The sequence below is a fragment of the Mizuhopecten yessoensis genome, unplaced genomic scaffold, assembly GCF_002113885.1.
Source record: "Mizuhopecten yessoensis strain PY_sf001 unplaced genomic scaffold, ASM211388v2 scaffold3575, whole genome shotgun sequence".
Classification (NCBI taxonomy): domain Eukaryota; kingdom Metazoa; phylum Mollusca; class Bivalvia; order Pectinida; family Pectinidae; genus Mizuhopecten; species Mizuhopecten yessoensis.
This window is the reverse complement of record NW_018405113.1, coordinates 1,513,324-1,526,922: the sequence shown is the minus strand read 5'-3', so window position 1 is coordinate 1,526,922 and position 13,599 is coordinate 1,513,324. Positions and strand designations below refer to the sequence as shown.

Genomic DNA, 13,599 nt, shown 5'->3' with positions numbered 1-13,599 from the left:
CGGATAATTTATCTGAAATTCTAAAAGACTAATCCTTTTGAATTTTGACATGGTGATGAACTGTGATACGTCGATGTGCAACCGGGTTTAAAATATTTGAAGGTCAATGTCAAGGGAACTGGCACTAAAACGGTACAAGGGGTGGAGGTAGGTGTGGTAGGGGGAGGATCTGTCAGTGTTCATGTTGACTAATATTTGTACTAAGCTCACCTGTCACTTTGAGCTGACAAAAGAGTAATATTTTGGTTGGCTTATAAAGCTGTTTAGGAATAATATGGACAACATTTGAAAAAAATATGAAATTTTAATATGATGATAAGTACAGTAAATAAAATACATACATGCAGTAATGTGATATAATCATGTTATCAAGGTTGTTCTTTCCCCGAACTTTCATAGGAAATGAGTTCAATTATTGATATCTACTACAAATATATACATAGATAAAAACAAACATTACACACTGGGTAACAAATGTTTTAAAAAAAATTAAACAATGACAACTGTTACCCTATACATTTACTTTCTTTACTTTCATATTATCTTCAAGTTGACTACAAGTAAAGAACCATCAATCACTGCAAGAAAAATGTTCTTTCTTTACCCTTGTTAACAGAAGGTCAATCATACAATGTTTGTGCGTCATCAGTCTTCAATTCTTACTCAGCAAGTATATACTTTGGACAGGGGATGTCTCAATATAAGATCTCTTTGAAAAAAAAATGATTGGTTCTTTTTATGCAAAGTCAGCTTGTCATGCCTCATTATCTTCACTTTGTTAAATGATTGATTGATTAATGTTCGATAATTAATGTTGGTAATTTAATGTTTGACTGATATATGATTCCCTGATAAAGATTGACTAATAAATGATTGACTGATAAATGATTCACTGAGAAAGATTGACTTATAAATGATTGACTGATTAATGACTTTGAACTTAGAACTCAATCACATATCTTATTAAAAAATGATGTATCTCATAAAGTTGCTGTTCCAAATGATATCTTGTCAGTGGATAAATACATATAGTAATTCTACCAATGATGACGTAAAAATGCTTTAAACACTGTATTCTCCCTGCCATTAAAAACCAATAAAACATCATTGGTTTGCTCACACACTTTATTAATATTATCCCAAATATTTCCAGGCACTGACAGTATTGAATAGCCCTAATTTATAAGTGTTAATAAAGTCTGTTGAATAATTAATACAAAAATCAGCAAACATATTAGATACAAGATACGTACATATTTATTGTTATTTAAACAAAGAGGCAATGATGAAAAAATGTAAGATTAAACCTTGTTAAATCTAGTGAGAGTTCCGAGGAAAGGGTTGGTATGAGAAGCATCATTATCCTTATCCTCGGAGACACCCTCTCTATCGTATAAAAATATCTGTGTTATTCATTAAATGGACAAATCGTAACAATGTCCCTCCATTTAATCCAATGTTAATTAATTGATTAACAAATGTTGATATATTTCATTGATAACAATCTCCAAGATATTTATAGTAATTCTACCAATGATGACGTAAAAATGCTTTACACACTGTATTCTCCCTGCCATTAAAAACCAATAAAACATTATTGGTTTGCTCACACTCTTTATTAATATTTATCCCAAATATTTCCAGGCATATTTAATAACCCAGATATTTAGGTAGAAATAAACAGAATACAACACTATATTTACACTTCAACATGCTCAAGTTGTATTACACCCATTGTATGCAGGCCATGTTTGAAAGACGCAGTTAGCTAATGCAAAACCAATCACAAAAACCTCAGAAATGTACGCTTATCCATTCCATTATACACTGCAAAGCGAACAAGGCCATGACGATGAACACATTCCTTGTCGCATGGCAGGACCATGTCCCTGACTGAGAAAAATAGTGCTGTGCGGGGGGTCCATCTTCTGATGTTTTGCGGGTCATTGGAAAGCAAGGTTCATCAGAATCGGAACAATACTTGGAAAGCATTGCCTCCCATTTGCGTCTCTCCCTTTCATCTGTCAGAATTTGAAATCCCTGTTCAGTTATCTGTTCACAAACCTCCATCGGTCTGAACTGGTTAAGCCTGTACATCCCGTACTCCTTCTTGCCAGGATACAGATCGGCCACCATGCATATCATCTCGTGTTCCGTAGGGCTGATATCCAGGGACTCCATAATCAAATCTGACATCAGCAGATTAGAAAATTCTTTAACCATTGCTTCTGGGTTTTCTTCTTCCTCAAAGTCTACATAACGTCTTATATTGAGTTCAAGTAAATTCTCTTTCCTTTTTAAAAGTATGTCCTGAAGCTGAGAGGTTAGTAGCGTACCTGACTGGCACTGGTTTCTTATGACGTCAACAGGGTAATGATCATACACGTACATTTCCAAAGGGGCTACAGATCCAAGAGCACAGAGGATCTCCTTAAATGGCCAGTTGTCATTTCTCCTAACATCGGCTACAGTTAAGGACCGACGGATATCTTGGAAGATGGAACTGATGGGAACGTTATCCTTTAAGCCTTTGCGTATTGTTTTATTAAGATATGTATTGAAAATATCTGGACTCAGAAGTATTTGATATCTTTTCATTTCATTCCTCGTCTCTATTGCATCGAGTTGGAGTTGTTCGAATTTTTCGGTTGTTAAAAGACTACAAGTCGATCTTGGTCTGAAGTCTGCCAAGTCATAGAAAGCGTACTTGAACCTTTGGGGAAACATCTCGGCAATGTTACACAACACCTCTTTCTCGTCTGGAAATTTACCCAGGAGTTTCATGTATTCGTCAAATCCGAGATCTCGGGATATTTCGTCAGATAGTTTTGCCGTATCCTCGTCCTCGCTGCTTTCAACATTACGTCGTATTGTTTCTTGCACCAAAGTATTTTTTCTGTCTAACAGAACAGTGTTCAGAGGAAAACTGTCTGGCGTTCGTCTGCAGTAGTCACTGATGTTTTCCATATTGTAGTAATCAAACTCCTTGTGGCTGGGATGGAATAGAGCCAGATGACAGAGAACGTCCTGTATTGGCCAGTTAACTCCTCTTCCAGTGGTGTGTAAACCTACATACTTGAGCTTATAGCACATGCGCAATATGCTGACACTGCTGTCGTGGATTCCTTCCTGTACAACGTCAAATAAAGTATTTTCTGTATGAACCCAAGACTTCATTTCAGTCATGTTAAAAAAGTCGTTTTCTAAGATATGTAATAGTTCATTTTGTTTTAGATGTATGTTACCCTTGTCAACGTTACCAAGTAAGATAGCAGAAACATTTCGGTATAATGCTGTTTTGATTTCAAATTGTGTGAGATCTATTTCTTCTAATGCCGTTGTGTTGGGTATCATGTGGTCAAACAACTCAAGTGTTTCAACAACAGTTCTTGATTCGTTTATAAACAGGCCGATAGAATAATCAAAGTATTGTGTACAGTTTGTTTCTGATTCGATTCCCTCAGCAATAGTTTCATTTAATTGTTTTAAATTATTCTGATAGTCATGAATAAACACTCTCAAATCATCCTCTAGCTCTACATATTTCTTTTGCTCCAAATAAATCGAGACTGCAGATATAATACTAGAAAATGAGCCTTTTGCGAATCCTCCGATTACCGAACTAACAGAAAACTTTCTTGGGTTTATGTTATTCCAAAGACGTTTGTATCCCTGTCTCGGATGAACAAATTTGTTAACTACTCTACGTTTTAGCGATCTCATTTTATGGGATACTCTTCCTAACTTGTTTTTTAGTGTTTTAACGGGGTATAACACAGCATTTTGTACCGAAGTCAATGCCTTTTTGCCTCTCCCTTTTTGACCGGAAATGATAGCTTTGGTAATCATTTTAAATTTCTTGAATTTGCTTTTCGGCTTGCCAAATTTATAAACAAGAAAATCATACTTTTTCTTGGATAAATTACCAATATTTCCTATTATCACTGATATCGTCTTTTGGACAACAAATGAAATTACTGCTTGCATCATATTGTTATGTTTAATGTCATTTAAACGTTTTGCCATTCGTGAGTAAACAAACTCAATGTCATTGATTTTTTCCTCTAAGCATTCCTTGATCATTGTATCATTTTCTTTAGCGCATACAAAATCCATGCTTTCCAAATAACGCAGTTCTGAAATTTCGGTGATATAGACAAGCGATTGAGTAATATGCTTGATGTGTGAAAGTATCAACTGTGTTGAATGATACACTCGGTTCGCCTTAACAGTGCACTTCCTAAGTCTAGTGTGAGTCTGGTTCAGTGTCTTCAATGCTTCATATATGTGGTCCTGGATTGTCTTTAGCTCTTCTTTCAATGGGCAAATATTCACCGCTGGACATTCTGTGAATTAAGAGGCAAAATAATAAAACGTTTATTCCGCCTGAATGTATGAATCTTTGATTTTAAGAATACCTGTACTACTGCAGGCAAAATACTAAAGAATTTCTATATAGTTTTACTTATAGGAATCTTTCATTAATTTCATTTTGGATATAACAGTAGCACGACGTACATGTAGCTAATGTGTTTCCTTTGACTAGCTATAGGTAGCTCAGGTGGTAAGAGCGATAGTAAATTTATAATGATCTGAAGTCAATGGTTCGAATTCTGGTCTTATTGCAATTGTATACATTGAACATTGTTGCATTTATTTTTTTAAATATTTTGATTGGTTTTCTTTTAGAAATGATTTATCATCATGCCATATCGAGAAACAAAATTCTCAAAGAGCGGAAAATAAACAGAGTAAAGTGCTGAAACAAAATTTGCAGAAAGCAAAAACGCAAGAGTTTCCTGTACCATATGTGGGCAACCGTCATAATGTCTCCTATCGAATTCAGTAGATTATGCAGGTCACCAATACTGTAAGTATTACTAGTTTTAAGGATGTACTCTTCTGAGTTTTAAATCACGTTCAAGTCTCGTTTTGTTCTTGTGAAACGTGTTTTTGTAATATATAACAAGTTATGATCAACCACCCATCTGGAAAAAAAACTATGAATTAAAAACAAATGACCAATTCGGCCTCCATTTTGAAAATGTGTGTTTCTTATATTTTCAATTAGATCCCTTTGGACATTTTATATCAAAGTTTTACTTGGTATGTATTAAACGTGTCGCAACGTTTCAAAACCGACTGGTTACTTTTGTCAAGCTATGACTGAGTGAGCGATTTGTATACGATGTGATGAAATTGTATGTTATTTATGGCACTCGACCCGGGACGTTTCGCCTATCGATAGAGAGCGTATACACTTTACCGAATAGGTTACAGGCAGGGTGTAGATCTTGCCCCCTCCCCCGTTAACAGGAGTTGTTTATCAACACGGACATGCAATTCGTTTTGTTTTTTTCTACTATGCCACTAACTCATTTTTCAAAAATTGCGTAAAATTGTTTTCTTCTCAGAAGAGTACATCCTTAAGTGTTTTAATTATTACCAAATATTAACAACATATTTACATACATTTTGTATTTAAGAGGACCGAAAGTAAAGAATGTATGAAGAAGTGAATGGGCTATAACTATAACGTATTCAAATCAATGCCCTAATGTTATTGGGGAGAAAAATTTATTTAGTTTCTTTTATTATATCATCATTATTTTTCACTCTCATATAGGAGAGATTTAGCTCACAATCAATATGAGAGACTGTGAACAATTGAAAACAGGGCATTATAACGTCACGTAACTTTAGTGTATGTGAACACAGCGCCAGAGGTATAAGTATATTTATCCAGAATACCATGACACTTAAGAACATAATTTAGAGTATTGCATAAGATCATGCTAGTCATTTCGGCACGATCAGGGAATATTGTATGTTACTTCTGATGTAATGAAAATAATTAATCGTGAAATACCTTTAGATGCAACATTGTGAAATAATAAAACTAGAATCAATGGTAAACAGTATACATTTTAACCTTATACTACATGTTCACTCTGCTATTGACATACCTGATATAGCTTGAACAACTGTGATTCCCACCTCTACATACTCCATTGCTTTCCCAACCTTCCCGACGATCTTCGAAAATGAAGACACAGCTCTCGGCACGTTCTTTATGAGTGCTTTAATGACTGTTTAAAAGAGTTCATAAAATAGCTATTACAAATAAAGCAAACTGAATAAAGTACAAATATTTCTGATAAGAGTGTTATATTTTCGTCAGCTACATTTCCTTCTTGTGTCTTTACATATCATTTTTCAATATGATTTCCGCTGACGTTCAGCAATATTTCACAATTGTAAGTAGAAGTAAAATCATTATTTTCATTATCAAAGATGTTTAATATTGGTGAAATTACCCCTAAAATATCATAGTCAAACTGATATAAAACGATAAACGGTATTTTCAGATAATTGTCATGATGATATCTAATAATATATGTTGGTTTCATTCGATTGTGTACATTTAAAGTTATTAACCTATGTGCTTACTGTTCATTTCAGAGTAAGATTAATTATTTTATAGACAGATACACACGAATAAACCTATCTGGTCAAATACACACCAGAAATAAGACTTTGGAAATAATCATAATAAAAACCTAATAAAAATGCCGCAGATATTTTAGTGTGTATTTTAATGAGGCATTATTTTTCATAATGATAACAAAATAATTTTGTGGACGCATGAAAGTTCCTTTCAAAGAGTAATCCTGGTAATAAATAACAGACGATGGTGATAACGAATAAAACGTTCTATTATGATCTATTTTTTTGCATTTTAAGATTTGATCAATACCTGAGGAAATCAAAAATTCAAAATGTGTATTCATAAAGCTATTAATCAATTTGTTATACCATCAGAAAATTCATTCTATTAGATCAGTTAACCCAAGTTATATGTGATCCGTGGGATGAACAATCCATGAGATAGTTAACCAATCATATACTCAATCCTGAATATTGTCATTATAGAAAATTATCAATCCCTTAGATAGGTCAAATTTTTCAGTAATATATAGATACATTGTAAACATTTGCCGCGAATACTTCTTTTTTAGATTATTCTTACCATGACAAATCAATGTTCAGTACAAACACCTTTAGACTATTTGATGTTCAAAATATCAATATGAGACGTTTCAGTATGTATCTATTTTGATTATAAAATGGTATTACAACTGTCGCTTACATGTTTTCGCTGCTGTTGCTGTTGCGCGGAACGCCACACCGAAAATTCCTCTCTTTCTTCGAACTTTTGTGACCTTTCGATTCTCATTGCTGTTATCTAAAAAAAGAAGAACGTTTTTATCATTTTTAAGCATTAGATAATGTTCCTGTATTTGATAAGACATAAATTTACAATAAACCGGAATACCCGTGCATATATAATGTGTCCTTGTCAACAGGCCGATCCTATGATAAACCATATAAACGCAGGAATGTACTTTAGTACTACTTATCATTGTCCTCAGCAATAGGCTAACTATAAAGAAATATAACTAACGTACAAGTGTATAAAGGGAAGGGCATGCAGAATTTCTTTTGAAAAGGTGTATTCAATAAGAAAGATAATACAAATATGTTTCAATGGTTAACCTATATAGAACACGGTTTGGCCAACACCTGGTTGACACTTTACGGCAACAAGTGACGGAAAGTTTTTAATGTTATAGGCTTAGGCTATCCTTGCTTGCCATTCTAGCACCACTGAAGATCAATATTGCTCACTGTTAACGATACTGGGAAGTCGGTTACATATTTTTGCCAATGTAAATGGGATTGTAAAAGCGTGAAAATTTGTCTAATAGTCATAAAACTGTATTCCCATGTACATGTTTTAAAGGTTATAAAATATTAACTCTTCTAAAAATAAAAATGTCTTCATCACAAATTACTATTCTTAGACTTCACACTATTTACTCACTTTGAGTAGCCCTGACCAAACCTATTTCTATTAGACTCCATTTTTGCCTACTTACTTATCCAGAATTCCGCTGAGAGATACTTTCCAGAGATCTTACTATTATTGTTATTGATTAAACCTAACAGAAAGTAAATTTCACTTTTACTCACATTTCTGATTTTTTAAGGATATCTTCTTTTTATACCCCACTGTTACTCACCTTTCTTAATTTCCTTATTACCAACTGTTTATAGCTATGGTTTATTCAATAGCAAATATTCAAAGCAAAAGAAGCATGCTTACTTCGTGATATGTCTCCTGTCATTAATCTTGCTTTCTGAACCGTTGTGACACTTCTACCGTCATCATCATCAGACTCGCTGTAATCTATAACAATAAAAGAGGAAAACTTGTTGATCAAAGTATTTGTATGAAACACTTATCCAAACAACTTATTCAATTAAGAAGTTTATGAAAAAGTTCCTTATTCTCAAGTTTGCTCGCTTTCTGATGTAAAGTGCAAGTATTTACAGTGCTACTTTTAATTAATATGATTAACGATTGAAACACAAAGAAACAAGAATGGAATGCAAACTCGATATAAAAGGTCAAAATAGGAACGAACGAGACATGAAAAGAAACGGCCCCGGAATGTCATCATGAAGTCCCAGAATAAAATGGAGGCGAAGCAAAGTGCTCCGGGAGGGCAAAATGCCATGCTCTCATCATGATAAATTACCAGTATAATGTTGGGGAGTATGTATATATCGGTCATGAAATATCCGAGACATAATGAATACGTCTTTTTATGTATGATTGACAGTAATATTTCAAAACAGAATATCAAATCATGACTACGATCGTAAATATTGAAGTGTAGATTGAAACTGATCTGGTAGAAGACCATGACTACTTAACTTATTCGTCAACAGGACAACTTTTGTGATTTAAAGGAAGAGTTCTGTAGTAGCGACCCAACTATTTCAAATCATCACAATTAAAGGGAAGCCTGGTATATTCCTTTAGTGAGAAGGGTAATTGATTACCGTGACATTAACTCGTTTGATATCGTTTATTATGTTGGCACTGTAGACGACTTGTCCATAGATGATACAAGGACCATAACAGTGCTAACTCTTAATCGTTACGACCCTGACATACCTCCTACTAACACTTACCAGGATGAGCCCACACTGCAACTAGCATAAGCAGCAGCAATGAGTAAACAAACTTCATCTTCATAGGCGCAAGGCACGATGCATACGTTCAAGTCCACAGCTGAAAGCATATATATATTAGAGGTTGTAGAGACATGTATGAAATTTTTATTTCAAACATTAGCTATACAACTAGATATTGACAAATGGTCAAACATACTCAACTTAGACGTTATAGACTTGAAAAAGTTACAAAATGTTGTTCTTTACAGAACAAAAGATGTTACAGAATTACACATAGGATACTGGCAACTAATAGTTTATTAACAAAAATCAATGCTTTGGACAATTCCCTCTGTACTTTCTGTAATCATACAGAGGAAACTATTTTACATATGTTTTTGTGAATGTGAACTTGTTGAAAGATTATGGAACCTCCTTGAAAATTAGATATTTTTGAAAACATGTGGTTAAAATAAAACTAAAAGTATGATTCTATCTAGGAAACGTGTCAAAGTCGATCATCCTCCATTAATAATGAATAATACACAAATAGTACAAGTCAGTAGTCACATACATCTTGGGTTAACCATTGAAGAGAGCTGCTCTTGGAATTTACATATTGACAACATACTTAGGAAAGCATGGAAAAGAATTGATATATTGAGATCATTGAAATTCCAACTAGATCGGAAATCTTTAGAAACTATGTTCTTTTCTTATATTAGGCCTATCCTAGAATATGCGGATATTGTCTGGGGGACTGCAACCAACAGCAGATTCTTGATCTAGAAAAGATACAAACTGAAGCAGCTCGTACTGTGACAGGTGCAACCAAGTCCGCATCTTCACAATCCCTTGTTAATGAAACCCAATGGGAATCATTGTCCTACAGGAAATATAAACATAGGATGCAAGCTATGTACAATATAGTCAATGGACTTGCTCCCTCTTACTTACGAAATCACCTACCCCCATCCACCGGCTCCACTAAAGGTTACAATTTAAGATCAAATTTGAATATGCACCCTCCATATAGCAGAACCAATATTTATATGTCTTCTTTCTTTCCTTCAGCCATCCGTGAATAAAAATTTGATACCTGAACATGTTAGGAACAACCCAATTAAATCTTCTTTTCTCCGTTACCTTAGTAGGAATACGTCTAAGATACCCGATTACTACTACTTCGGCAAACGGCGTGTCCAGGTACTTCATACAAGGCTTCGACTCGAATGCAGCTCATTAACCCATCATTTATATATTAATCATGTTTCAGAAACCATGGTTGCATTAAAACCACTTCTCACTTTCTCATTGACTGTAGGAACACAATTCGGGCCGAAACCATAGCTAAGTTAGGGGTAATCGTGGACATCGGAAAGTTATTACATGGTGATCCAAACTTGTCTTGCAATGATGATACAGAAATTTTTAATCAGGTGCATAGGTATATCATTGGAACAGGTAGATTTGGGTGACTGCATAGGTTTCAATTCCATTTCACTTCATCATCATCAAATCCCCGCTCTCCCCCCTCCCCCCCCCTTTCCAACTATTACCCTACATCTCTAGTCCCTATACTCTAAAGTAAATATTAACATTATTCTCTACTGCCAATCTTATTACCTATTATTTCAAATGGTCGACCTTGATTGTTAAATTAGCTAAATCAGTTGAATTTATATAATTATTGATGTTAATTAACCTGTGTTATACTGCAATCTTCTCATTGTTGGGAGATGGCTTAATATAAGAGCCTACTCTTGTTGCCAGATCCCTAATATTACATTATGTAAAATTATATATTATGTACAGCATACTTGTAAATAAAATATTGTTTAAACCAAAACAGGTGGTTTATTAACTTTACGAAACAAGAGATTATTTTTGGTAAACATGGTAAACAATATCAAGGCCAAAATCTAATTGTGTTGATCGTTAAGCATTACATTTACAAACAGCGTGTGAAAGGTGACATGTCATGTATAGAAAGTGTTAAGAAAGATATTAGGAATTACTATAATACTGAAAAATATATATCTACATGCAATGGTAAACTGGTGGCATTCCATCAAAGATGGAGACTACTATCAATTTTAGTGATAGAAATCTAGTAACCTGTATACTTAATCAGTTCATGCTAACGTTGTCTAAATTCCCGCATAAATGTTAGTCAGACCTCAATTTATTTATTTTTTTATCTCGGACGACTTAAAATAATTCTAAACTAAAAGTTAAGGCTCATTTTGTTGTCTAACTATTCTAAATGTTCAGGCATGAAAACCTTTCTGCGAGTGAATCGTTCGATTTTGAGATGGTGAGGTGCAGCTGAATACTATATTATCTTGTATTACATAACAGAGAACCACTTGTTCATTTATATAAAGAATCTTCATTCCAAGAAGTAAGGTAGTGTGAGTGTAAGTTGTGTCCTTGTAATGTGTATTGTATCTTGTAAATGCAAATAAAAAACTGTTCCAAAAGAAACAAAACCAGCCAAAATGCCTCTTTTTAAGTTAATTATAAAATTTATTTTTTGTAAAATTTTGAGAAGAGCACATGCTAACAGTTACTTTGTCTATTCTTATATATTAGTAAAAATTGATAACTGTCAAAGTTATCTAAACATTTTAGATGTCATCAATCTATTTTGTTATATAACAGTTTCACAATCATGAAACATTTTATATGAAATAAAGCCCTACTTACCTTGGCTTCAGTTCTGAACTGGTGTTTAAACACCCTAGACGAGAAATATAAACATAAACCTATGGAGATCGCCTTTTATACGTCAGCATTTCTTGAAAAACCGATCTGCAGACAGGCCGCCATGATTTCTCGGAAATCATGTTAATTGGATTCAAAAATAACTCATGTGTATTCGTTTTATTTTTGGCTTTTGTGTAACAAGGTCATCATATCGGTGGAAATATTTAATTACCATTCTCCTTGACTTATATGATATCGTCAGTTCCTCTGTTCGGTAGGTATGTGTACATTAGTCATACATGCTGAAAAACCTACTACAACGTATAAGAATAAAATAGATTTTATACAAATTGAGCAAGTCGGTTAAAAAAAAAAGTAAGTGTATACCACGCTATCTTGCCTTTAAGTACATTGAGATATTAAAGCGAGCAACAAAAATAAAACCTGAAGTATTTTCAAATTTACAAAGAAATATACCTTGCGGTATCCATCCGCTATGTAAATCAAGATTAACTCCTAACAATGACGTCATCAAACTGAGAATCCGTGTCAATCATGACAGACTATAATACAAATTATTACAGTTTTGTTTAAAGTTAGATTTAATTGTTTTGTTATCAATATAATTTGATGCACGAACCTTTTACAGAATTATTTATCTTGATAAAACTGGGTCATAATACAGGCGATTTAGAAAACAGTTCATTAATCTGATAAAAAAACGTCCTTATATCATTCAAATAATCACCACCGGTTTATTAAAAAAGACTGCACTAATCTGCCACACGATATTTTTGGATGTGTACGGACAAAGTAGTTTATAATAGTTCAACAGTCATTTCATGTGTATTGTGCCCGAGTACAATGCTATAGAGTCATTCTAACAGCCGATGGGCATGAGTGTGTTTATACGTACATTGATAACTATAGTTTTGTTATGTTTCGTTTTCGATTGCTCACTTCCTCGAAATTTGTTTGATTACGACCCCCTGTCTCTATATGGTAGCCACTTGGTGTCATTCCGCGCGGGGCATCGTTTATCTTTCGCATCATTATCTCCTATGTCCGTGGGTACTTCTCGGATATGTAGATAACCAGGATACGTTTCGGCGTATTCAGAGTGGGGTGGGTTATAATCAATATCGGACAATGATACGTTGGCTGAAAACTGAAAACTACGCCATATTTCTCTCTTCGTGTATCTCATTGAATGAAATGTTAAAATTTGTATCCAACTCCGACAAAACCTGGATTAAATTTTCAATAGACAACACTCTAATTTCCTGAATATCTACTCGTTCCATGAATGACATTCGTTCGGAATGACCTTCCTTAACAAAAGCGTTAATAGTGGACAGTTTGTATTCAAGGGGCTGCATTAATATATCAATATACAAGAAAAATGGCAACTTTGTCGATGATTGTGATCCGAGATACTGAAAAAGTTGTTCCTTCGTCAATGTGTCTATTTCATTACTGCCCTCTAAGATGGCCGTAAGTCCCCGGAAGAAGTTATACAGCTGGTCAATCATATATCTGTTGTTAGCTTGAACGCTCTGAAACCATGCGCACACTGGCTCGGAACGGACATACCCGTGACAGATATGGGTTAGAAGCAGGTTAGCTACCCCTCGGTAACGTTGAATGTCTACCACATACTTGCAGATCATTGCTTGTCGACCTCTGCATCCTTCTACAATTTAACCGAGGACTATCTAGAGTAAATTATCAAGTATTTTAATACAAAGTATTGACCCTTCACGAAACGTTTGCAGAACTCTTCATTAAGCTAACAAATCTTAATATAACTGGGTCACAATACATGTGCAGTAGAAAACAGTTCAACAGCTTCATCAACTTATCGAA

At 34.2% G+C, this 13,599-nt stretch overlaps 1 protein-coding gene across 1 annotated transcript; it reads right to left on the bottom strand.

Moving 5' to 3' along the window:
- Positions 1 to 320: 320 nt before the first annotated feature.
- LOC110447737 lies at positions 321 to 11,771 on the bottom strand. The gene is made up of 6 exons (XM_021493629.1): positions 11,734 to 11,771; positions 9,043 to 9,142; positions 8,168 to 8,251; positions 7,151 to 7,246; positions 5,967 to 6,089; positions 321 to 4,346 (listed from the first exon to the last, which is right to left on the bottom strand). The coding sequence occupies exons 2-6, from the start codon at positions 9,104 to 9,106 to the stop codon at positions 1,795 to 1,797; spliced, it is 2,919 nt and encodes a 972-aa protein (XP_021349304.1). The 5' UTR covers positions 9,107 to 9,142; positions 11,734 to 11,771; the 3' UTR covers positions 321 to 1,794.
- Between the last annotated feature and the right edge of the window lie 1,828 nt (positions 11,772 to 13,599).